General features: G+C 36.3%; 3 protein-coding genes across 4 annotated transcripts in view; 1 reads left to right on the top strand and 2 right to left on the bottom strand.

Moving 5' to 3' along the window:
• Positions 1 to 63: 63 nt before the first annotated feature.
• On the bottom strand, positions 64 to 9,154 carry cfap52 (cilia and flagella associated protein 52). The gene is made up of 14 exons (XM_026263000.1): positions 8,997 to 9,154; positions 8,674 to 8,873; positions 8,391 to 8,527; positions 8,085 to 8,213; positions 7,106 to 7,205; positions 6,868 to 6,984; positions 6,479 to 6,579; positions 6,182 to 6,352; positions 5,903 to 6,051; positions 5,564 to 5,709; positions 3,778 to 3,929; positions 3,500 to 3,602; positions 2,143 to 2,254; positions 64 to 1,803 (listed from the first exon to the last, which is right to left on the bottom strand). Exons 1-14 carry the CDS (start codon positions 9,055 to 9,057, stop codon positions 1,619 to 1,621), a joined length of 1,863 nt encoding a protein of 620 aa, XP_026118785.1. The 5' UTR covers positions 9,058 to 9,154; the 3' UTR covers positions 64 to 1,618.
• Positions 9,155 to 10,401: 1,247 nt separating this feature from the next.
• LOC113088567 (TBC1 domain family member 24-like) lies at positions 10,402 to 14,606 on the bottom strand. Its single transcript, XM_026255776.1, has 7 exons — positions 14,126 to 14,606; positions 12,501 to 13,500; positions 12,211 to 12,363; positions 11,769 to 11,832; positions 11,583 to 11,678; positions 11,243 to 11,471; positions 10,402 to 10,981 (listed from the first exon to the last, which is right to left on the bottom strand). Exons 1-7 carry the CDS (start codon positions 14,283 to 14,285, stop codon positions 10,809 to 10,811), a joined length of 1,875 nt encoding a protein of 624 aa, XP_026111561.1. The 5' UTR covers positions 14,286 to 14,606; the 3' UTR covers positions 10,402 to 10,808.
• A 1,046-nt stretch (positions 14,607 to 15,652) lies between these two features.
• stx8 (syntaxin 8) overlaps positions 15,653 to 26,521 on the top strand; it is a 65,741-nt gene continuing 54,872 nt past the window's right edge. Inside the window, exons 1-7 of one of the 2 annotated variants that reach the window (XM_026262999.1) lie at positions 15,660 to 15,763; positions 15,989 to 16,118; positions 16,214 to 16,313; positions 16,457 to 16,551; positions 17,066 to 17,176; positions 22,051 to 22,178; positions 22,776 to 22,868. In XM_026262999.1, coding sequence (XP_026118784.1) covers positions 16,242 to 16,313; positions 16,457 to 16,551; positions 17,066 to 17,176; positions 22,051 to 22,178; positions 22,776 to 22,868 — 499 coding nt within the window. In that variant the 5' untranslated portion in view covers positions 15,660 to 15,763; positions 15,989 to 16,118; positions 16,214 to 16,241. Of the gene's footprint in view, positions 15,764 to 15,988; positions 16,119 to 16,213; positions 16,314 to 16,456; positions 16,552 to 17,065; positions 17,177 to 22,050; positions 22,179 to 22,775; positions 22,869 to 26,521 lie in introns of both variants that reach the window. The other variant, XM_026262997.1, reaches the window with a different exon arrangement.

Here is a 26,521-nt window from a genome sequence, read left to right as displayed (position 1 = left end):
ACATGATCTGAATAAACTCACTCTTTCAAACGATTATGCTGCAGTTTGGACATTATTTTAATGAACTCAATAATTCTCATTCATGACATTAACAATTAACACACAGGGGTGTGATGAAATACAATACTTAAGAGCACTAACACAAATCACTCTATGATTAACTTTCATTAATATCAGAATATTTAATTAATGTGTGTGTGTGTGTGTGTGAATATAGATAGTTATATATTCTGAGGATCATTCTTTTCATTTATTCATAAAAAAAAAAAAATCCTTGCGTATGTAAATGATTGACTTTCAATAGGATTCGTTGCCCCTTGTGCGGACTGAAAATTTGAAATGATTTAAACACATCCCAGCGTTAAAATAAGCCAGAACAAATAAAAATCATGTTTAATTAACCTTTCCAGCAACTTTCTTTTCTGAAAAAAAAGCTTATTTTAAAAATGTGATTTATAGACCTTGAAAAGTCTATCAAAAAATACTTTTAAATTAATAGATTCCTAAAAATATATCGTTTTTATTTTATGCCAAGCTCTAAAACATTTTATCTGGTATAAATTGTGAGTAGAATAGTAGTACTAGTAGTATGTATTTGTTTGTTTATTTCCTGTAAATCACAGCAACTGAAAAAGTCATGGGGCCTTCCAATGTTTCAGTGGACAATGGGGAGCCTTGGAGGGCTAGTGTAAGGTAGATGATGAAGTATTCTGAGGTTCACCACAGTTTTGCTTGTCTTTTTGCCAAGCATTCGGAGCCCCCTACTGTTTCCTTGTGTTCTTCTTTTTAAAAGCTTGTCCACAATTAATTTTCATGTTTAGAATCATATGCATGTATTTTCATAACTCTAGACCCATTATGCACCCATTTAACAAGAATGAGATCAGATAAAGAATAAAGAGTAAACTCAGCACTTAACCTGTATAATACCAACTAGTATTTATTTATTTTTATTTACACCCTCACCCTGTTTCTTGTTTTATCAGACACCCTGTACAGGTTTATCCTCTGATAGATATCTGTTTTTCTTTTTTGTTTTTTGTTTTCACACACCTTAACTTCAAGACAGATAGATACAGTTTATATGACTACCGAGCTGAACTTTGATTGGATAGCCTACTGACTTTATTTTATGTCTTTATATCAGCAACAAAAGAGGTCATCAGATCTCTGTTATCTGTGGTCTAGGGCATACTAAATAAAATCAGCACAGAAACCCTTTTTTGAAAATATATGTGGCCGAATATCCTTACTGTTAGGGGTTAAGATATTCATTATTGAGGATGTTCCTCAGAGGTGAGAGGAAATTTGGGACAGGCACATCCCGATGCTGGGTTCACGCCGTGCTGTACTTCTCTAAACCTCCCCCGCCGGCTCTCTGGAGATTCTCAGGTGATATATTAGCTGACAGTGCAGTTCACAATAGTCCTCCGAAACTGGGGCTCTAGGCTGCTTTATTTCAATAAAATGACTGGAATTGGACTGTTTAATGGTACCTTTAAATCTCACAAGATTTCATAACCTAATTTGCAATACAATTATTTGTAAGAAGAAGGAATGCAATGCAATGTAAGTGTATATCTGAACTATTATCATATCTGAACTGCATTAGATATTCTTATTCACGGTTTAGGGTTTGTGGATATCTCCACCTTAGGATAGCTCCATCAGCACTGGTGCTGACAATGCATCTGCTGTTGGGACAGATCCTCACATTTGTGATGCTTCCACTGTGCCCGACGCCAACATGGGTCACTTCACCATCAGAATAGTGCCAGAGCTTCAGTAATTTGTCATCTCCCCCTAAAAGAGAGATTTGATGGTTAGCATTCTAACTGCAGAAAGCGGCATGAACATGCAGTAAAAACAGAAATGTTAGATTAGCACTTCATCAACTCAAACTGTGAAACTCGTTTAAAAATAACTGCTTGGATCAGTTTGAATTCTGCAAGTGTTTATTTAGACCTGGTGAGCAGACATTTATCCAACTGTTTTGCGAATTATGCTTTTTCGCCACAGTAATATATACTTCTGTTTATATTGTTTATTGTGCCACCTGTCGTTATTGTTACATCTGCCATATGACAGAAGGATGACTCAGTGAAATAACTCTGTATGTGAAAAGACACTAAAGGTACCTACCAGTCACAAAATATTTTCCGTCCTCAGAAATATGCATGCCATTTATAGCACCAGACAAGGAGCCCTCGAGTTCTCTGATTGCAGAACCATCATACACCTCCCAGTAGCCAATCTGTTCAATGGTAAAGACTGCATTTCAAATGTCCTACTGTGGTCTAGATCTCAGTTTCAATGGTGAATGAATGAAAAATGAATGAATGTAAGAGTATGACAGCCAAAATGTTTATAATAAAAAAAAAAACAGCTAAAGACAATATAATTTCTCAGCATAAACTCAGATCAATGTATGAAAGCGCCAATGTAATTGCAATAGAAATATCAAGATTTAATTTGTTATAGTGCAACATAAGAAAAAAGAAATGTCTCTAATCCATCAGTTGTTCTTTGTCATATGTTATTGCTTCTGAACCTGTATACAAGAGACATTACATAAATCTAATTTTCTGTAGGCCACTGATTGCATTTCAGCAGTAATGGAGATGTTCACTGTTGTGACATGGCTTTCCCTTGTTGATAACTGGATTATTCACTTAAAAAAAAATTCTGAATGCTTCTCATTCATTAAAATATACTGTCAGAATCCTGTACTGAAAACTAATTCAAAAATAAGAGAACAAAAATGAATGATGATTTATGATAGAATAATTCTATCAAGTTATAAAAGGTATGAGCACTGTTGGCACTGCAGACAGAGCAGGTCTGGTATGCTTCATTGATATGGCTCGGTCCCAGCAGGCTTTGCGCCAACGCTGGGCATCCGGCATGACCCCAGCATTGTGTCCTTTCAAGTACTGAACCTACTGTGCTGGATTTGGCTGCTTTTCCTGGACAACAATGGACTCGCATTTGTGTTTGTTTGGCTACAGTCTGGAGTATTATTAATTACTGCTATTAGATGGTACATTTAAACCAAACAGTTTTGTTCTTTAGTCCAACTGCAGCAAATCCTTAATCAAGACGTTAACACACTTTTATACCACTGTTGTAAATAAATTGTGCTACTTTCCAAAAATAAAACAGAACCACACCATTCTTATATTTCTGTGTGCTGGACATACTGTACATTTAATACACAGCCACACACACGTATGCTAATAAACTGCGGTCTTTAAATGGACACTGATGCTGTGCCCTAAGACTAGCAGATGGACTATTTGGCACAGAGTAGAATGAGCGGATCCTACTACATCCACAGGAGACTTGGAGAGCTTTCTGTCAGCTTGTTGTTGTACACAGTATTTATATGCTGTATAGCTGCTTTCGCACCTATCCATCACTCCCTCTTTCTGGCCCCATTTCTCTCAAACACATGCCAGTACAGTAGCCTACATCAGTCTAGATCAGTCAAGTCTTGTACCTTTCTGTCAGTGCCGCTGGTGATGATCTGGAATTCTTCAGGGTGGTAACATACAACACTGAACAGGGTGTTGGACAAGACCATTTGATTCCTCACAAACCTCCTGGATGGGAAACGAAAAGAAGAAGGTTACATCAAACAGATTGTAAATCTCGGTTCATTTAAAGATGGTTGATTTAACTTTTCAACAGGGGACACAGAGGAATAACTTGAGGGCAAGACCTTTCGCTCAGTAGGTCTACATTAAATGTCTATTATTTGATGCTCTTCAAACTTACACCAGGTCCCAGATGATGCAAGCTCCATCAGAGCTGGCTGTCACACACTCCTTGTCGTTACTCTTGATCTTAATGCAGTTGACCGTGGCTTTGTGCTCCTTCATGATCTCGACGAGACGATATGAGTCCTGGAATATCTCCCAGACTCTAACCTTTATTGCAAAAAGACGCCAAAGAACACATTTATTTTGCATTCTGAAAAGCAGTTGTTCTGCTTTATATTTTTGTGGAAATATATATATATATATATCTATAAACATATATACAGTGAGAGAGGCCTGTAATATATACAGTGAGAGAGGCCTGTCATCATAGGTACACTTCAACTATGAGGGATAAAATGTAAAAAAATAAAAATAAAATAAAAATCCAGAAAATCACATTGTAGGATTTTTTATGATTTTATTTGCAAATTATGGTGGAAAATGTGAAAATGTGAAAATTTGGTCACCTACAAACAAGCAAGATTTCTGGCTCTCACAGACCTGTAACAAGTTCTTTAAGAGGCTCCTCTGTCCTCCACTTGTTATCAGTATAAAGACACCTGTCCAAAACCTCAAACAGTCACACTCCAAACTCCACTATGGCCGATACCAAAGAGCTGTCAAAGGACACCAGAAACAAAATTGAATCTGCAATAGGCAAGCAGCTTGGTGTGAAGAAATCAACTGTGGGAGCAATTATTAGGAAAAGGAAGACATACAAGACCAATGAAAATCTCCCTCGATCTGGGGCTCCACAAAAGATCTCACCCCGTGGGGTCAAAATGACCACAAGAACGGTGAGCAAAAATCTCAGAACCACACAGGGGGACCTAGTGATTGACCCGCAGAGAGCTGGGACCAAAGTGACAAAGGCTACCATCAGTAACACACTGCGCTGCCAGAGACTCAGATCCTGCAGTTCCAGACGTGTCCCCCTGCTTAAGCCAGTACATGTCTGAAGTTTGCTAGAGAGCATTCGGATGATCCAGAAGAGGATTGGGACAATGTCATATGGTCAGATGAAACCAAAATAGAACTTTTTGGGAAAAACTCAACTTGTCGTGTCTGGAGGAGAAAGAATGCCGAGTTGCATCCAAAGAACACCATACCTACTGTGAAGCATGAGGGTGGAAACATCATGCTTTGGGGCTGTTTTTGGAGGGAGTTTAAAGTCTGTGTTGCCCAAAATCATCACTGCTCTAGAGGAGATCTGCATGCAGGAATGGGCAAAAATACCAGCAACAGTGTGTGAAACCCTTGTGAAGACTTACAGGAAATGTTTGACCTCTGTCATCGCCAACAAAGGGTATATATCAAAGTATTGAGATAAACTTGTGTTATTGGCCAAATACTTATTTTCCACCTTAATTTGCAAATAAATTCATTAAAAAAATCCTACAGTGTGATTTTCTGTTTTTTTTTTTTTTACATTTTGTCTCTCATAGTTAAAGTATACCTATGATGAAAATTACAGGCCTCTCTCATCTTTTTAAATGGGAGAACTTGCACAATTGGTGGCTGTAACATTATAAATATCTTAAATGTCACTTTTTGTGTCACTTTATTGTCACTTCTAAAAAACTAAACAAAACAAACAAACAAACAAAAACTTACTGCCCAGAAACTTTTGAACATTAACGTAGTTGTGCTAGTTTCTTGTATCACTCTGGATGCTTTTTTTTCTAAATGTAAGATTATGTATTTGGTGGGTGGGGTAATGCACAGTAATGTACAGTGTTTATATTCAAACCGGAGGACAGCTCATAAAAGCGAGTTTTTGATGTGTGTCTGATGTGCTGTACCTGTCCTTCTCCCCCTCCGCTGACAATCCTCTTGCAGTCATTGGTCGCTGCTATGGCAGTCACACCCATACTGTGGGCATTATGAATTATCAGCTTCAGCTTCCCACTCTCTGGGGTGAACACACGAATCTTCCCATCATTCCAAGCTGGAAAAAAGTTAGCATTTAAAGCAAGTTGCAATACAATTGTATTTTATTGAAGTTCATCAATTAACATGTTGGTGCATAAATTATTGATGATTGTCATTAATGATGGTTCCTCAAACCATTTCATAGAGTTCACGTTTTACAGTAACATTTCTAATACACAGATCAATAGACCATCCTGTATGAGACTCACCACTGAAGATGCTCCTGCCATCCTTCATAAAGCCCAGAGCATTGCATGTTATGTTGGGCACCATGATACGCAGAAGCTCCTTGGAGGAGTCAGTATGCCACACTCGTATATCATTCTGTGAACAGGTGGCAAACAGCTCTGAGGTCCCACTGTTGAGAGTTAAAAGAGAGTTGAAGGAAGAGGATTTGCGCACATATGTAGAGAGTCAAGGCTTTTTCTAAGGATTCCAATACAAAGCTTATGGCTCCCTCGAGTGGCAGAAGGGAGTATAACACTCACAATGGAAAGGCCACGTCCTTTACAGCACTGTTATGATTAGTTGCGATGAGTTCTGGTTTAAAGTCAATGTAGCCTAAACTGTAGATCTGTGCAGCTTCTGTCCCGACGTAGAACTGCTGCCCGTCTCCACGCAGGGTCACTGATGTCACCCCTCCCTCTAACTGAACACTCCTGTTACAAATGATCAGTAAACCATAATCAGTGGTTGAATGGGATGAAGGAGGAAAGAAAGAATAAATAACTAAGGAGGAATACAAAGAGCAAAAGAAAGAAGAGGAAACAAGGGTTGTTACACACTTAATGGTTTTGAAATTCCCTCCTGAGCACAAAGACAACACCCCATCTCCTGATCCGACTAAAAGATCACCAGTCTTCAAGACTTTAAGAGTGTTCACTCCCTGCAACATCGAGAAAAAGCATGTGAGATGTGAAATGAGATTTTACACAAAAGGTTTGTTAAAAAGTTTTGTTCAGACTCTTTGTTCAACTTGTTTGTTAACTCTTGTTCTTTGGACAGTGTAGTGCAAGAAATAAGAGCTAAATTGTATGAAACATAAATAAGGCAATTTTTTACATCCATTCACATGTACCAGTGTGTTTTCTAAAAATCTTGTAAATGACATAAATACTACTTCAAGAAAAGACATTCTTAGCTGCTCACTGTTAAATCATAGTTGGAGACTCACCTTGCTGAATTTTTGTTTAACAGGACCACAGCTGTTGAGCAACCTTGTCTTCAGGTTCACTTTCAGAATATCCCCACTTGAAGTTCCACAGTAGAAATAATTATCATCGTTTGGGATCTGCAAGGCAGGGAAAACACTTAAGTTTATTTATGTTCTACAGTATATACTAGTTTTAGACATAAGAAATAGTCTGAAATGAGCAGAACCAGAACTGCCAGTGTCAGTGCCTCTTGCTCACCTCTAGGCATTTGACAATTCTCTTGAGCTGTCCCGTCTGGCATTCTGTGGGCCGGATCTTTCTGTTGGTCAAATCAAGCTCCCATACACGCAGAGTTCCACTTAACAAAAAAAAAAAAAAATCCTTTAAACACAATAAATTACCCTCTGCAGAAAGTGATAAGAACTTAATTTTAAAGACACTATATATATATATATATATATATATATATATATATATATATATATATATATATATATATATATATATACGTGTATATTAGTGCTGTCAAACAATTTAGCGCGATTAATCACATCCAAAATAAAAGTTTTTGTTTGCATAACGTGTGTTTTGTGTATATTTATTATGTATATATAAATACCCACACAAACAGTATACATTTTTTAAAATATTTGTATTTATAAAATATAATGTATTTATGTCCAATTATATTCACATAATTAATTAATATATAAAAATAACTAATTTGACAAATTCTGAAATATATGCATGCATGTGTGTGTACTTACACAGTACTACAGATAAATATACTATATAAACAAAAACTTTTATTTTGGTTGCGACTAATCGCAATTATTCATTTAACAGCACTAATATATATTATAGATTTCAGTATATTTTCATACATTATTATTATTATTAATTATAATATAATAACAACTGAGCACCAAATCAAAATATTATAATGATTTCTGAAGTATCATGTGACACTAAAATCTGATGAAAATTCAGCTTTGCCATCCTTACTTATTTTGAAATGTATTAACGTAGGAAATCTGGATTTTAATTGTAATATAATAATATTTTACAATATTGCTGTTTCTGTTGTATTTTCAAATGAAAGCAACATAATATACCTTATATATTTTTTTTTTATTTAATGTGAGATTAAATGTGAATCATTAAACTTTGAAAGTTTTGTTTTAGATCAAAACGGAGTTGTTTCTTGCATGAATAGCTACCATAAAATTGGACTTACTTTCCAGCAGAGACAAAGATTTCATCATTCAGGTTGGTGTACTCGATGGTGAGGCAGTGACCAGCACTCTGTGCTGAAGCAGGACTGCCACATATAGCCTCTTTACTCCCGATGTTCCACACTACAATGCTAAAACCATCAAGTAAACATGCTAAGTAAATAATTTCTATTGTACAGTTAGATTAAACTATAATAAGGTAATACAAATACAGATATTGCATAATTAAACAATGCTAAGAGACTAGAGCTAAGAAACATAAAAAATATGGGAAATATTAATTCAAGATCACTGCAGTAAGATTTTACCTGGCATCATCCTGTCCACCCAAAGATACCAGATACTTATCATTTGGGGAGAAGCTGAGATCTTCAACCCTAGCTTTATGAAGCACAAGACGGGCATAAATCTCCTTCTTCTCATAGTCCCAGATAATAATATCAGCCTGTAGTGAGAAATGGCCATCTGGTTTTAAGAAAGCTATAGAATGGAGTATTTAGGGAGCACTGTATAGCGGTAAAATAAACATATCTGTGATGTTATTAAGCGATGTGTAAACAGCGTTTTTCCTCTTTTATTGCACCAGCTCACCTTAAAGCCCATGAACGTGACCTGTCCAGAAGCAATATAGCGTCCACTTTTGGACACAGAAATGCAAGAGACGTTGTTCGTGTGGCCATGGAGGAAAGTTTGTTTCCCACTTCTCAGACTCTTAATAATAACAGTGCAGCCAAGAGGATAGATTATATGTTCTTTGTCTGGATGTACTTTGAGTCCAGAAAACACATGACCTGTATAAACAATGTAACGTTTAATGTTTTGGCACCGAATCATTACATCCGTTTTAGCAAATGCCATTTATTAGCTATAGATAAAACTATCAAACGCGATAAAAGGTTCACAGTTTATCTTACCATTAAAACCAATAACAGCCTCTAATGCGATTTGGGGGACTTCTTGCGCGTCTTCTGCCATTGCGATACAACTTAAAGCTTCAGAGTAAGGATAGGCTAAATAAGTCGAAAAGCCGCTGGCTTCGGGAGCCAAACACGCGTATCCAGGCAACAGTAGCAAGCTGTGTTTAGACTCGTTGCTTAGTAGAGGAGGAGAGTTCATATCACTGAATCGATTCATTTGAACTATTCAAAAAAAAATCTACATCCAGTAACTTGTACAGAAGCCTTGAAATAATATTGCGTTTTTGTTTTGGTTATTAATTAGGAATTCAAATTCTTTTGAGCGTTTTGGTTCTGTAAGTTTTAAATAGTAAATGTCTTCTCATGAGTTCTTGTAGATACAGCTAATATGTTCGATATTATTAGCTATACCAAAAACTAAAGACTATTTTGAAATGGGGGGAAAAATAAAACGCTTAATATGCGCCCTCGGAGATGGGGAGTCGATTCCAAAAGAGTCGATTCCTCGACTCTGAACAGCTCTAGAGTCCAGCACTGGAATTGATTCTCGTTAGCGACTCCGAAATTGATACAATGATTCTCAAATCTGAAAAGTGCAGTATATCAGCAAAGAGTGAACGAAATTAAAGTGAAGATCCGTTTGCAGTGCAGATGGATGCAGAAGCAGCGGGTCCGTGTATCTTTTGAGTGCGCTATGATTTGCGGCTGTTTGAAAGGTTGAATCTGTGTTTTATTTTCACTGATCTTTAATATAGATATATATAGATCAGTGTTTATTTTCGGGAAAATAACGTTCTGATGTACCGACTAATGAACGTTGATTCAAAGTCGAAATTTTATTGACGACTGATACTGACCTTTACAACCAAAAGCCGACGTTGAATCAACGTCTGCTTGCTAATTGGTTAGTAAAAAAATACAAAAAAAAAAAAAAACGCTCATAAATTGCCAGAAATGTATGCATTTAAATGGTTTCATTTTCTTTGTACTTTACAAATTAAAAAAGGTCATGTTTTCTAAGTGATCGTATTGACTTGTGCATAAAATTACAAAAAAGAAAGAAAAACAAAATCGGCTTGCGCATTGTGATTAGGCTATTGTCAGATATTTCACTATGCCCACAGCTGATTTGGTTCGGTTTTGATTTGCTTAACCAGAAAACCTGCACGAGAGCAAGTTTAAAAGTGATCTAAAGTTACCAAGGCAAAAAACACAGCTAAAACCCAGTTCACTTTCTTGAGCTCGAAAAAACATCGTTTGCTCCAAATAAATTCACTCTTACCTGAGCAGTCATTGTTACCAGCTTGTGCAATAAGCCGAAATATTACTCGCGCCTTTACACATTATGTCAACTTTATTTACCACAGCCATATTTAATTTCACTTGCATCGATCTGATATAAAGCTCTATTTGATGTAATTAAATTTTTTATGTTGTTTATTAATATTCAATACAAACTTAATACTTTACAACTTCTATATTCACAAGTCTTTACAAACTTTAGTTATTCCAGGAATACAGTGAACAACAGGACCACAATATTAAAATAATTTAACAAGTCATATAATAAAACAACTATTTTAAAATGTAAATAAATAATATTGTGAATATATATAATTGTATTTTTCATACAGCAATAGCACAATACACATGTAGGCTACTTACACACGCTGCACAATACACTGCAGTCAAAAAATAAAAATAATAAATAAAAAAGGTTTAATGGCCTTAGCTTTGTCTCAAAGTATGAGGACAATTGGAAGTGTGACCTCTGATGTGTGGGCAAACAACAGTTGTTCTCCACAGTCTTCACTGTGATAGCAGTGGTGGAACAGACAAAGGGTGCTGGATACCCCACACCTCTAGAGACTGGATCTTGAAGCATCCCCTGCAGAGAGGTGGACTCTCAAACGTATCACAGTGTTCAGAAGATCCAGCTGTCAGATCTACCTGCAGGTGCAGCACGTGGCCATCATCACCACCTGCAGGATAGAGAGCACATTAAGAGCCGTGTAAAGCAGTGTATACACAACATTTTTTTCTAAACTAAGAAAGAGGCTATATTTCCCAGTAATGTTGACACATAGGCAGTGGAGCAGCACGTTTGCAGGTGAAATGTCAATTCAGGGCATGCAAATATTAACCTGAGAGGCTGTCACATTGCTTGTGATAACTATAGGGGATAACTGAGCCTGGATTTCATGCTGAAACCTTTCATGTCATTAAAAAAAAAAAAAAGTCACCAGTAAAAAGTGTCTCATCATTTCCTGCCATGATGTTGAAGGTTGACATTGTGCAGAATGATGCAGACTCATATCTTTGGTTCTGAGAGGCTCCAATGGGTCTTTCCACATGAGTGCTTAGCAGAGAGCTAATGGAGAGAGTTTGTTTCTGATGAGAGGAATCACATTTGTCAGACATCCCAGAGATCTGCAGCACTGTACGCTGGAACCGTTCCATTCCTGGTCTTAGCTGAAAAGTTGTTTTAAAAAATGACTTAAAAATAAACGGATTCAAATCAAGTGATTGTGCATACAATGCAACATTTAGTTTAAAACACAATAAATCAATTGACTTACTCACAGTGAAAACAAAACACTCTCTTGTGCCAAAGAACTTAAATCCCTTTTCATCACAATTCTTCTGGGCCCAGTCAGAAGACAAGAAAGCCCCACAAATCTGTGTTGCCATGAGGCCAAGCAAAATGTAACAAAATATTATGTATTTTTTGTATTTTCTGTAAGATTAAAGAAAGAAATGCATACATACCTCCTCATCTTCAGTTTTCAAGAGTAAAACAGTTGGATCATGTCCCTCAACTCTGGAATAAAACCTAGCAGGGAAAAAAAAATAATAATATAAATATGCAAAAATAATAATAATATTTGTATTCAACCAGGATGCACATCAAAAGTGGCAAGGAATTTTTTTTTTAAATTGTTACAATTTATTTGGTAATCTTCAACTTTGTAGTTATCAAAGAATCCTGACAAAAATATAATGGTTTCCACATGATTTTATTTACAGCACAAGTTTTCAATTGTGCATCAGATTAGCATATTCAAATGATTTCTGAAGATCACTGACTAGAGTAATGGCTGCTGAAAAAAAATCTAATAATAAGCACCATTACTATCATTTACATGTTTAAATATATTAAAACTATTTAACCAAATTCATGTAAGCGTCCCTGTGAATCATAATAACTTACGAGAAGAGACTTCTGCCATGAATATTTGTACTGAAGAGCTGCACAGGACTGAACAGAGCAAATCGCTCTGGAATCCAGGCCCAGACCACCCTCATCTCTTTTTCAGTTACTACAGAGGATCTGAAGGCCTGGAAATCCATAGCTTGGTATGAGCTTGAAAAAAAAATAAAAAAATAAATAGATATTTGTTGTAGCTCTATTGTCAATGTCAAAAATCCAGTTTTATATATAGTATATATATATAAAAGGAATAACAGGGTACACAAAAAATTACTTCACAAACCCCTTACCTCTTATTGTGGATGTTCTTATGAATTAGTGCGTTCTTGTTGGCATTGAAGAGAAAAGTCAGTTCTTTATGTGTGGGCAGCTGTATACTAAAAGCCCTCTGAAGCAGAGCGTCAATAGTACTGTGCCGTCCCACATTCTGCACAAAACTCTTCATGTCCTGTCTGAAGTCATCGACGTGGGCCACTCTTGAAGACACAGAAACCTTGTAAAAGCTGAGTAGAGCAAGAGCTACACGGTATAAAACTTTGTAACCCTCCATTAGATAGACATCTAGCACTCTGATAGCATATCTGAAAGGCAGATCGGCCAAGATCCACAGGATCCAGTCAGAGTAGAATTCAAACAGGTTCTGGCGAGAGCTGGCTATAAGCTTCCGGATTCCCCGGCAGTATTTATTGGCAAGGTCACCAAAGGTCATGCATGAGGCACGTGAAGTGAGGAACGTCCGGTCAATGTAACGCTTTTTAGGGTCTGTGTAGGTCACCAGGGAACAAATACTGTGGAAACAATGGGCTTCATCCTCACTGAAGTGCAAGAGAAGAGACACCAGATCAGGAAAATTGTGGTCTATACAAATGAGAATTTTTTTCACTGAATTCAGACCTGCTTTGTTTAAGCAGTATCTGGGAATTTCCCCATCCTCCATAAACTTTGGGAAAGGGTGTGTACTTGGTTGCAATTCTCCAAAAAGCTTCCTAACTAAGCCGTGGTAAGTGTCCAGATCAGCGGCGGTGGATGTGCTCTCGATGCTGTGGATGATGTGCTGGTAAGTCTTGGCTCTGAGAGTATGAGGCATGGACCAGAATCCTGTACGGCCCATTGCTTTGAGCTCATAATGATCACTTGAAAGGATCTTTCGATAGCGGGTGGCAGCTTCTGGGGCAATCTTTTCCCAGTCTACATACTGACCGTATTTCATCCCAGGAAAAGAGCTTATCTCCCAATTATCCACCTCAGAAATGGTCATCATGGGAAGACCCCTTAAATTTCCTTTATTTCCTGTTGAAGTAAAAAAAAAAAAACTGCAGCATGACTTGAATGTCAATAATATTATAACTTATGTTCCCAACCATAAATACATTTAAACACTAAATTATAATTATATTTGTGAAAAAAATAAAATAAAAAATCAAGCCATTTTTTTTTCTTGTCAGCTTCTCTCTCTCTCTTTTTTCTTGTCTGATCTTCCCACCTGACACTACAGGATTATTTAATTACACTCTTAAAAATAAATGTTCTTTACTGGCATCTGTGGTTCCATGAAGAAACTTTACATTGCATTGCAGATTCTTTATAGTAAAAAAGAAAAAAAAAAAAGATATAAAGTTTCCTTAGATTGTTAATATAAGTAACAACAACAACAACATAAATATTGAAATGAATTTTACAGTGTATGAGCTTATAGTTTTCAGCCAGAACATTTTTTTTTATCTGCTCATGCATTTTATTGCTGTAAAGTCTCAAATTCATTTTAGGATTATACTAATTAATATTAAATATTTAGCTTTTTTCAAGCCTTCAGAGGTGTTACACAACAATCTGTGCTTACTTATTATATTATCAACGCTGGCCAAGTACCTTAAAGGTGAAAAGTTTCACAGGTAAAAAGATCTCACTCACACACCTATACGATTCTTGCTGGCCCATTTGCTTGAGTTTCCTTTAGGTCTTTTGATTGGAGGCTTTGCGGTGATACTTGTCCCACCAGTGTTTCTTTTCCCATCCTCACTGTGTAGTGATCTTGCTCTTGGTCTGATAGGATTGCATCTGCTAAAATGACCCATTCCTGCATCATCAGTGTCACAAACATAGAATGATTTTGAACGAGGTCTTATGTGGCCTTATCTGTCCTTGTCAGTCTCTCCCGTTGTGTGTTTTGTCTCCTCAGAATCGTAAAGAGATCGGGAACGGAGTCTGCCACAGTTTGCCCGGTCTGCATACTGTGAATTATTGCCATCCTCCACACTCCGGACATTCACATTTGTAGAGCCAAAATGGGTGCATGCAATATTTGAAGTAATCTGATGCATGGCCCCAACTGTCCACATCAAAGAGACTTTTAAAGTTAAGCTCACAGTAGGTTTGTTGCTGTCTTTGTGATGCCCTGGGACACCTGGGTTTTGTATTAGATGATGTGACTGTCATGTGACCCGACATGTGACTGTAGTACTACTGCATGCACAGTGGAAAATTTCAGATGGCCTCTGTTAGTTTCTGTTTTGAAATGTAAATATTAGCTCTTGAAGATGAACAATTGTAATAAAACCGAATATAACACAGCATAACAATGATGTTTAATAATCAAAGCCACAAGTATCACAGAATGTTTTTTTTTTTTTTACCAGAGACCTTTCCCTTGCCCGCTTTCCAGGAAATTCCAAAAATCAGTTCTGTTTCCAACACACTGTTATTTATTCAAACACATGTATGTTTGGGTGCGAAACAAAATGGTCAGGCTCGAAATGGGGGCTAATAGCATTAAATAAGATGCTAAACCTGTTTGTTTTGTTAGAATGTTGCGTTAACACACTTAGGTTAAGTTTATTTTAGAAACATTGTCCTGCTTCATATTAGGTGTGATTACACAGTTAGATAACTCCACAATAATCAAATCAAATTAATCAAAAAGTAAGTCACTTGGATCAGCATATAAATAAATACATTATATATAATATATATATATATATATATATAAAAACTACCTAATAAAATGGCAAAACAGCATGCTCATAATTTCTGGGATCAGCTGTTTGGTCCTCAGTGGGGGTCTCAGTGGTCACAGGTGCCTCCTTGTGGGATCTGGTGGGTTGATTGCTCTCTTATGGTACATAAATCAACTTTCATTAATATCTCTGACAACTTGATTTAACAGGTGTGGCCTGAATTTAGTGTTTCTGACTCCATGGTCTATTCTTCTAATATAATAACGTAATTTCAAACCAAACCGAAATGTTACATATTTGCATTAATGTCTTTGAGACTAGTTGTGCAACAAGTTAGATAATGTAGCCTACATAACGCTAGCATATCTAAATCTTGCGTAAGTTTATTGTAATCTAAATATTATAGTCATTCTGTATTAAACAATTAAACTTTTTTTCTGAGTACTAATTTTGAGCGTAGGCTACGTGAGATGTCTGTACGAGGCCACCGTCTGACGTCACGGCCAAACAGGAACTGGCACTGCTGGTGATTTTGCTCTGAGTTTCCACAGAAACGCTTTTTATAACTGAAAGTGCCTCGATATGTCACAGGATTTGTGGTATGCATTTTACATTCTTAGCGTTTATAATCATGTGAGGTCTACAGTCCTGTTTTGTTGAAGTCCAACAAAATTAATTTGCAGTTTAACGTTAATTCATTCAGTGGATCTGTATTCAGCCAGATCACTTCAGACTGAAATTATCTCTGTAGTATTTTCTTTATTGCTCGTCACACCCTATACTTTAATCAAATATTCTGTGTTTGTGTAACGTTACATATATAGGTTTTTACTCGGCGAACAGCTGATATAAATGTTGCCAAGCTGGTTTACTGGGATCTGTCACATGACGTTGTTGATGCCAATCTTGTGATTTAACGTTAAATTAGTTGAAAACTGGTGGAAACTGTAGCAGGTGCAAAGGTTTTTTTTTTTTTTTTTTTTTTTTTAAATTATTATTATTATTTTTTTGTACCAAATTAACAATTTGTTTTGTTTGTAATTGTTTAGGTTACAGAATTATGATGCAGCTTGTCGCATGGCTCGGGAAATTGCAGAAAACATCCATGAAAGAAATAAACAGCAGAGGACTGGAGGGAATCCAGCCAAGGTAAACACAATATTTTATTATTATTATTATTATTATTATTATTATTATTAAATGATTTATTTATTTTTGTCAATAAAGTTAAGCCATATGTGTCAGTGATCTTTATGCTGTCATATCACTTTTGTCTTTGTCTGCACTTGTAGCTCAACATGTCCCTGAGAGCATCATTACAGAAGCTCAAACAGAATATAGCACAGCTCAGGGAGACATTGAATCTGAATTCTGCCCAACGGCGTATGTATCCCTTCCAGAAAATAAAAAAAAAAGACCCACTTAATACTAATTTCTTGCTTCTCAAAAGCTGAGAGTGGGGTCCAAAGATTTTGAGATCCAGAGGTACTAAATTTTATATTATACTTTAATGTCTTACATTTTTTGCTACAGTCATGATGCTGAAGATTGTCTTAAATGTAGTTTAGGAGCGTTTTGACAAAATACCTGTTAGTGTACAGGTTTAAATTATATTAGGGTGATTAAACAAACACAGAATCATAGTGAGCTTCTATTAATAATGAGAAAAAAACCTGTAGGGGGCAGTGTATAATAACAAACCAATAACCGTATGGTCTGAAGCAGTGGTGTTTTAGTATTGAAATACTGGTCTTAAACAACTGTAATAAATCAAAGTGAAAATATTACTTTTATTTTCATTAGTCAAAGATATTTATGATGATTTAGCAATGGTTCTGTGAGATGAGTGTAATTATGCAATCATAAATGTGTCATTTTAAAGCCTTAATGAATGATGTTAGAATGCAAGCTGAAGCAAACAGAAGACAGACCCTTGTTGATGACCTCGCTACCAGAGAAGCGATACTGAACACCTCTTTTAAAGAAGACATCTCAGAAGCTGAGCCATCAAGGTACCGCCATTCTATGACCAATTAAGTTTAATGAATAAAATATACCACAGGGTTCGTTATACATTTTGCCCTGTTGATGTTTTACCACTCAGAATAATCCATTTTCAATTTTTGCCAGAAATATTTCGATTTTTCTTTAACGGTTAAGCTTGCTTCCTTTGTCTTTTCAACTTTAGAGAAAACTCACTATAATGAAAAACAATAATAACTGGTTTGTAAATTACCATTTTAAATTTTAGGATTGATATGATGCTTTGTTGTTGTTTTTGAAAGTCTCTTATGCTCACTTTATTGATTGGATAAAAATACAGTAAAAACAGTTTTATTGTGTAATATTGCAATTTAGAATAACTAAATAGTTATTCTAATAGAATAACTGAGTTTCCAATAGTCTTCAGCACCCAATGATCCTTTAGGACTCATTTTTTATTAATATGAATGTTGAAAACATTACTTTAAACAATTTAATGTGTCCTTCCTGAAAATAAAAAAGGTATTATTTTGATGACAAATCAGCAGGTTTTGCAACAGTAATGTAGAATACAAAACCAAATGTTTATGTTTGCAAGTTATATTGGATGTACAAGATCAATGAATGTAAAATGTTCAGTGGCCTGAAGGATGAGGTGACTGTTCCAAATGACTCAGTCAGCTGGCTCAAAACTCTCTCACTCTGGCTTAAGTTTCGCAGGCCATCCTTATTTGAAGCTGCATAGTTTGATATTCCCCTTCAATTGATGGTTATGCACAACAAAAGTAGAGAAACCATGAACTCTGTGCCCTGGTTAGTCTACCAGACCATAGAGGCCTTTGCTTGCCATGTCTCCTTCTTGGCCCTGCAGTAGTGTCCCAGTGTTGAGTAACTTTATGCCAGAAATGGTGCGACCGTTGCTCAAACGGAAGTCTGTGCATACTCTTTAAGGGCTCCAGTTCAGCTTTACTGCTCTGCTGATCAGAGCTGAGTGTTGAACTTCCACCATCCGGACTGTTTACAGTTCCCTACTCTCCACTGCGCTCACATCCTCTCTCCAAAATACACCAATCAGAGACTTAATGTGTCACCGCCAATCTCCTGTGCGCTTCTGACTCTCAATCGAAACGACAGCTCAGGAGCCCAACTTCCTCAGAGAAATGAGATGGTCATTATTTTGATTCGACCTTCTCGATCCAGGTTATACGTACTAGGATAGGAAGGCAAAACAACCTGCTAATATTATATATATATTTTTTAAGCTTAATGCTCCTTCTGTCTGGATTACTCTTCTTTTCTTCTTACTCTTCTTGTTATTGTAAACTTCCATTGATATTAAAAAAAATTATAAACTATCCTTATAAACTAAAATGTATTTGTTATTAATTATTATTATTCAAAGTATTAGTGGTAAACTGTATTTTCATAGCAATAATAATAATCAAATAAAAATACTGATAGGTTAATACAGAGGCTTTTTAGGTAAAATATAATTTAATAGGTGAATAATAAAATTATAATGGACTTTAAGTAATCGTAGCCATCTTTGTGGACTTCATTCTCTAATTCCTTAAGATGAGAGGGCTGAATTTAATCTTTATTGGTCCCGTTCACATCGCACTGCACTGTTACGCTGTGCACACATTTAGCTAAAGCTTGCTAATAAATTGTAGTAATTTGATAATTTTTTAAATACTAAATAATTTTAGCCTGGCAGGATTTTTAGGGCCTGGATTCATCTCACTGTGTGGTCTTTGTCTGCCAGTGGGGGTGTTAGCTTTGCTTCAATAAGCTGAAATAGCATTTCACTTTTTTTCCATTGGGCTAAGACCAGGCTTATGGCAGTCGTGAAACAATACCTTTGTGGAAGATTAACCTCTAATCAAGCACAAAAATGACATGCCGCTCATTTGAAGATTCAGAGTTCCCGATCAGAGTGCCCTTACCCTCCTCCCGTTTCCTCTCTTTTATATTTGATTGTAATGCACAAAGTTGTAATTAGTTAAATCGGGCCGCTCTAAGAGACGAGGTCTGTCTCCAGGTCTCGTTTCAGTGTGATGCCTCGTCTGATTGAGTCTGCAGGCTCTGCGGGAGGTTAATTGGATAAGCGTTAATCCTCACGCCGCTGGGATGGAGCGGAGGAAGTGTAGAGGGGTTGGTGCAAGCTACCAGTTGCCAAACATGTCAGAAAGATTAGGATCCGCCGCTGGCCACTTGTCTTGCTGGCCAGAGGATTAATATCAGCTTGGACTTGGATAGAGACCACGCTTCAAAGGCACTGTGTGACTGCCTTGGTACTTTTGTAGATTAGAAAGCTGGAGGAATGGAGAGATTGAGAAGAAAGAAGTCTAGCTTGCCAAGCATTTGAGAAGTAAAGTTCTTCGTTGTGAGGAAGAATTAGAATGAGAGGAACTGATCTTTAGAGGTTAGCGACCTCTCTGAACCTAAATGAAGCTCCGCTGATGCTGAACTAAGTGGAAGAGAAGGGCTATTGTCAGAAACTGGCGCTTATAGTGAGAGGAAGTCATTTGAGTTTTACTCAAATACCTTTTTTGACATGAAGTTTCACCTTAACCTTCATGAACAACTGCATATTCCTGAAAGGAAACTTGGAGAAAAAAAAAAATAATTTCTATAAAAATGGTTATAAATCTTAGATATGGGACTTTGACATATATGAGAGTGCAGATTAAAGGAAAAATCTCTTCAGAAAATCTAGTTTAAAAAACATGTGCTAGGTTTTTGAGCAATGTACTCTTTGTGTGCATGTTGGATTCATATGGTATTTTCAGAAGTAATTTATTTACTAATAATCTAATAAAAATCTAATAAAAATACACTTTATTTCATCAGTCATTATTTACTTTTAAGTATCATAAGCTATAAGTTGTAATAGATTTTTTAATTGTTAAAATGTGTTTTATACAAATATTATTGATTATTAATTAAGAAATCTTGCATCATATGGCAGTTAACAAACTTAACTAATCTCTTTGTGTTATTAAAAAAAAAAAAAAAAAGTCAAACTAAGACACCCTTAGTTTGACTTTTTTTTTTTTTTTTTTTTTTAACACAAAGAGATTAGTTAAGGTTGTCCTCAATATCCTGTTGTATGTATTTTATTTTATTTATTTCATGTTTGGTTGCACCACGTGGCTTTGATTTTCCTAAATTGTTATTTTTGATAAGTCATCTAAGCAGTTAGGTGTCTTTAAATGCAGAAATATTGATTTGTTATCAGCGCCAAGGATGGATTTGTTTTCATATAGGCTCTGAACCTACAGGAAGCAGGACACGGGTGCGAGCTAGTGACCGGCTCATAACTCTTGGTGCGATGCTGAGCGATGATAGCTTTTCCAGAAGAGCCTTTAAACTTCACTTCTCTCTCTGCGAGCTGTCCAGGAGCCTCAGGGGGAACAGGTTTCATACATTAATCAAAGAAAAGTGCAAAAGCACAACGCAGTGTCTCCATGGGATAACAGGCCACTTCTCGGTTTGGCATGGCGCTTTGAAAGCTTGTATAAAAGCCAGAGGCGGTTCATATGCTTGGTGTCCTTGTAACGTAGGGCATGAAAACTCAACAAAGTGGAACCCATATGAACAAATAAACAGAGGTTCTCTGATCTTACAAGGTCCGAAGAAGGGGATGTTGTTTGCTATTTTAGAAGTAAAAAATAGAAAGGTTATTTATTCTGAAGGCACATGAGTGCTACAGATGTGAGTTTGGTAAAAGAGCCTGTGGCTCTTGAACAACTCACGGACATGCTTCGAAGTTTATTTATGTTTGTAAAGTAGATGATGTGTGTCCATTTGATGTGTGCATGTAGCTGTTGATTGACAGTGCATGTGGAATAACTATAATATTGCTCTGTGTGTGTATGTAATGAGAAAGTTGACTTTGTGTATTACAGTGATGACTGCTGAATTCATAAACGCATGTACATATACGTTTTTGTGTATTATTAAAACAATAAGCTAAAAGAGGCTTGTGTTACAGCAATTTCACGTCTACAAAATAATAGTGTACTTGGTTCTGTTGGTTTTCGGAAAACAAAAAAAAAACATCTTTAAAAATATGTTAAGATTTTCTTTCACGATAGACTTGTGTGAACTCCAATATTATTATTAATCTATGGGATATGTTTCTGTTGAAGCCATCAGATGTAGGCATAATTTATAAAAAAAAAAAATAATAAAAAAAAAAATAAAAAAATGTAGTAGGCTAATTCCAGAAGAAACAATATATGCCAAACAAGTATATGAAGCAAAGTGAATGTGTTAGGCTTCCTAGAATTTCAATATGATTTAAACCATTGTTTTATTCTGTAAAGATGTATTAAATTGATCAGAGATGAAAATACATATTTTTACATTGCTATTGAAAATTTCAAATAACGCTGCTCTGATTTTCATCAAAGAACCTGAAAAATATATATCAAGGTTTCCACAAAATTATCATAAAATTTGGAAATATTTGTGCTGCTTAATAAGTAATGTATCTTATGCAGTTCTACATATTAGAATGATTTCTGAAGGATCATGTAGCACTGAAGGATGAAGTAATGGTAGTTGAGCGTTCAGCTTTGCTTTTACAGTAAAAAATCCATTTTTTTATCAAATAAATGCAGCCTGAGTTCATAAGCGAATTAATCATTAAAAATCCTACTAACCCCCAGTTTTCGAAAGGAAGTATGTCTTTAGCATGTATACTTAATATCAAGTGCTATAAGTCAATAGTTTTATATTATACTAGTTTTTTTTCTTCATAACAACCTTTGTTAGTGAATCATGGGAATGTGGTGCATAGTCTCATAAAAGTTTCAGAATTTCAAACCAGAATTCAGAATTCCAGAATTAGAGGAGTCTGTGTAATAAACTGACATGATGCAATGTGTACCTCCAGGTCTTGTCTGATGACTGGGGCAAACGGTTCGAGGCCCGCTGGGAACCCGTGGCTGGTTAATGAGTCTGAGCAGACCAGAGGACTCCGCTTTGGAGAAATCAAACACCAACAGCAGCAGATTATTGAAGGTACATCACATATGACTGCAAGTCTTTTCATCTTACACCGTAACTATGTGGTATTTGACATTGTTTCTAGCTGGCCACCTCTTTCTGCTGTCATCTTAATGGGATGAGACATTAGAAGAAGCCCTTTTTTGATTTTACGCCCCCATTATGAGATCTGCTACTCATTTGAGAATAGCAACTGGTAGGAGTTTTGAGAAAAAGCAGGAGCCGTTTTGTCTACCCAAGTTTTACTTTTAGCTTCAAGGTTGCTGCTGAAGTACCTTCTGGCTCTCCGTAGCAGCTGCTTCTGTCAAAAATGACATCAGATCACACGTTGTGTCATTTAAATGTCACAAATACCAACACCCTGCTGCTAATGGGTTTCTCTCTCTCTCTCTCTATGAGTCTTATTTAGATGGAATTTATGCTTTTTTCAATTGGTTTCTGTCCCACATGAGATGAGCATTTAGCTTGTCCTTCAACGCCGGATGATTTACATGATGTTATCCACAGGAACATAAAATATGCACATTTTTGGATAAATATGTGCCCATTTTGTCTTTCTTTTGTACAGTGCTGTATAAATACGTTTCTATTCTCACGTGTCTTTCTCTTTAGCTCAGGATGCTGGCCTGGATGCTCTGGCTGCAGTCATAAGTAGACAAAAACAGATGGGTCAGGAGATTGGCAATGAGTTAGAAGAACAGAACGGTAAGAAAAAAAGTGCAGTAGCCTGTTTGTGACAGCTCTGGCTGAACATTCAGATGTTTTCTGTGAATAACGTCTAATTTGCGGTCAGCTTGGTTTTTCTTTGTCACACCGCTCTCTCGCTACACTACATATGATGTCATTGGCTCTAAAATGAGCTGACGCTGGGGTTAAAGTGGAAAATTTGGAACAGGCTGCTTGGAAACCTTCTGTCACCTGATCTATCGTGTTTTTTAACCCCTTCCTTTTGCAAAGTTTCAAACATATTTTCTAAACGCGAGACCTGTGTCCTTTGCATAGAGACATCACATCATTGTGGCAAATCCGTTTGAAAACCTGGATGAATTACATGGAGGAAACTGAGTTCAGATCAGTAGTCTGTGACCTCACCTGAAGGTTGAAATCAGCTGATATGAGCTTTCCCACACTGTTCTTCAATCTGTCTAGCCAAGCTGGTAAAGTGAGACATGCTACACTGGGGAAAACAGATAGAGATATATAATTATCCATTTCTGAAGTGAGATATTCTATCCCCCAAGATCATTTTGCTGAAATACAATATTTTCTCAAAATGATCAGCAACACAAAAATTCACTGGAGATGACTTGTCAGGGTTACATCAGCCAAGGCTGTATATTTTTAATAAAAAAATAAATAAAATAAAAAGTGAAACACTTTGAGATATTATTACAACTTTAACTAACTGTTTTCTTTTTTAATAAGTTTTTAAAATGCCACTTCCGATCATTTTAATATATTCCTTCTGAATAAAAGTATTATTTTATTTAAGAAAAGGATCTTCCTGGCCCAAACTTTTGAAAGTTAAAAATTAAGTGGAATTTATATTGGAATTTAAATATTATATTTATATTTGCTGACAAGCAAATACAAGTCTTTTGACCTTGAGATAGAGATAATGGTTATGTGAAACTTGTGTTAAAGACAACACAGGAAACAAATTAAATTTAAATAGCAAATGTGAATTAAAATGTTAAGTAATATGTCATATTTACTAAAAAATATTTATAAAAAAAGTTTACTTTTTTCTTTCTTTCAAGTTTTAGTATTCAAGAAACATATGATAAAATTTTAAAACAGTCGTGCTGCTTAATATTTTTGTGGAAACCGTGATGCCTTTATTAATCGATGAACACAAATTTCAAAAGAAGAGCTTTTTTGGATTTAGTGGTCTTTTGTAATGCTGAATTAAAGTATTAGTTTCTTTTAAAAAGAATCCTACTGAATCAAACGTTTGAATGGTAGAATATGTAAAACAACACATCATCTCATTGTCTGTTTTAACACATTTGGCCAATCAGATGAGTGTGGGGGACAACATAAGCATTGTAGAAGAGCAGCCCTCGGAAACATCAGAAATGTTCATGAAAGCTGCTGGACCACAATCTTAAGTGAAAAAATGTACATTAATGGACAAACATCTCAGTTGAAGTCAATTCTGCATCCATGCAACTTGTGTCTAAAAAAAGAATTCCTGATGCAAGTTCACCTCCTCCCTGTTGCTTTTGTTGGCATGGTGAAGGTTCCCCACATTACTTTTTCAGGGGGCAGTGTAATTACTATGGACCGCTTCCAGTGTCACTACTCTTTCCTGTCTGCTTCAGCATCTGCCTTCTTGAAAAGAGTCCTATATTTCTAAATGTTTTAAAGGTCACATTTGGTACTTTTATTAAATAGAGATGATCAATTAAATGTACTTAAAAGAATAATGGAAGTATTTTGTATGTGGGTCCAGAGATTAGCTATATTATATGGTTTTACATATCCTAAACAAATCTCAGGTTCATCTTTATGGTGACCTTCTGGTGGAGACTAATGCTGGGAATTGCTGGCACTTTGCTGCTTTTCACTGTGTCTGCCCCATCTCTTCAGGGCTCAGTGTGATTGATTTTGTCTGCTTCTTGCCTCCCCAACTAAACGTAAGAGTGAGAACAAATTATTTAAACAGGACCTCAATTTTTCTCCCTTCTTTATCTAAATGGTGCAGTGTCATTGCTTCCTAGAACAGGAGGTTTAAAGCAGTAATTGAGATTGGATGGTCTCCGTTTCATAGGCTCACTTTTGAGAGCTGATAGAGTTACGGTTCTGTTCTGCTCTACAGCCCAACAATCCTCCACTGGATTTCATCTGTAAGAGTCTTGCAGATATGACACATGATATATCATATTTGCACATTAAAATCCTGCTTTCTTCTGGAAATCAGCCCCATGAAAAGTCTTTAGCAGAGTCCTGTATCTCACAACCCAGCGGAAGGAATTCCTTCAAAATTGCTGTAACTTTTGTACTTCTGATGCACCTAAAAATTGTATACAACACATGTGCAGTGTTTATAGAAAGTATTCATGTTGTTACTTTTTAGTCCAAAATATTGACCATGAAACCTTCACCATTGAGAAACAGTAAATTTAGTTTAATAGCATTTATGATAAACTTCTTAGATTTTTTAAATGTTAAATAATGCATTATTTGTTTTTTCCACTTCCTGAGTCTATGCTAATGCTAAGGCACTGTCACATTAGCTTAATTTATTTTGTGGGCAGTAGAGGTTGAGTCTTGGGGAACTTCAGGGTTGCTATATTTAAGAACACAGTTAGTTTCAGTAATTCTATGAACCTTATGTATTGGAATTTTAAACTCTTCCAAATTAGCATTTGCACAATGTATTTTCCTGATCATGCTGTAGTTTGGATTGAAGTCTTGCCTCTGACTGGGTCATTCCAGAACTGCTAACTTCTTTTTTCCGAGCCATCCCTTTATAGTTGAGCTGTGTGCACTTGATTTTTGTTGCACTGGAAAATTAATCTTTACTCTAAACGCAGATCTCTGACTGACTCAAAAAGCTTCTATCCAAGTATTTACCTGTATTTGGCTCTATACCTGTTGGTTTTGGTGCCAACATGGTTTCCAGTTGCTCCTGCTGAAAAGAGAATGATGCTGCCACTACCATACTTGATGGAAGAGATGCTGATGCCTTGGTCTTGAGCCATATCTGGTTTGCGCCAAACAGTCTCCTTTGCTTTAAGAGAATTGACTCGACCCTGGACTAATCAGACCACAGAATTCTTCCAGAAGGTTTGGAGTGACTTAAAAGTTTTGTCACATGGCTTTAAACCGTGATGTAATGTAAGCCTTTTTCAAAATTGGCGTTCTTGAAGCCATTCGCATGAAGAGAGGCAGAATCAGTGGAGTGTCGAAAGAATTGTTGATGTCTACATAGTTTCCCCCATTTCATCCAAAGAACTCTTAGTCCTTTTTCTTAGAGGGCAAATGAAGTTGATTTCTCTGGCAATTGACCTTCTGTCCTTGATTAGTCGATCAGGTAGATGGCCTGATCTTAGTAAGGTTTGGATTCTGCCTTGCATTTTCCCTTTGGTAACAACGGACATCATAGTTGTCCTTGGCAAATTGACCCTTCTAGTATTTTCATAACCTTCTGTAGGACGTTTATTCCTCAAAGTAATTTCGCTGTACAGGTGGTTTGATGGTCTACATAAAAACACAGGAGTGATCCGATCTGTTTCAGTTGTGAGCTGTCCACATAGATTCATCTCAGTATAACTTGATTAAGTCAGGGGTCATTCAGAGTTGGTTTTTTGACTACTTTTAAACTTGATTGATTGCCTTAAAACCAAAGCGCT

Source organism: Carassius auratus, chromosome 6 (assembly GCF_003368295.1).
Source record: "Carassius auratus strain Wakin chromosome 6, ASM336829v1, whole genome shotgun sequence".
NCBI lineage: Eukaryota > Metazoa > Chordata > Actinopteri > Cypriniformes > Cyprinidae > Carassius > Carassius auratus.
Note: the sequence above shows the minus strand (reverse complement) of the source record. Positions and strands in the feature narration are given on the sequence as shown.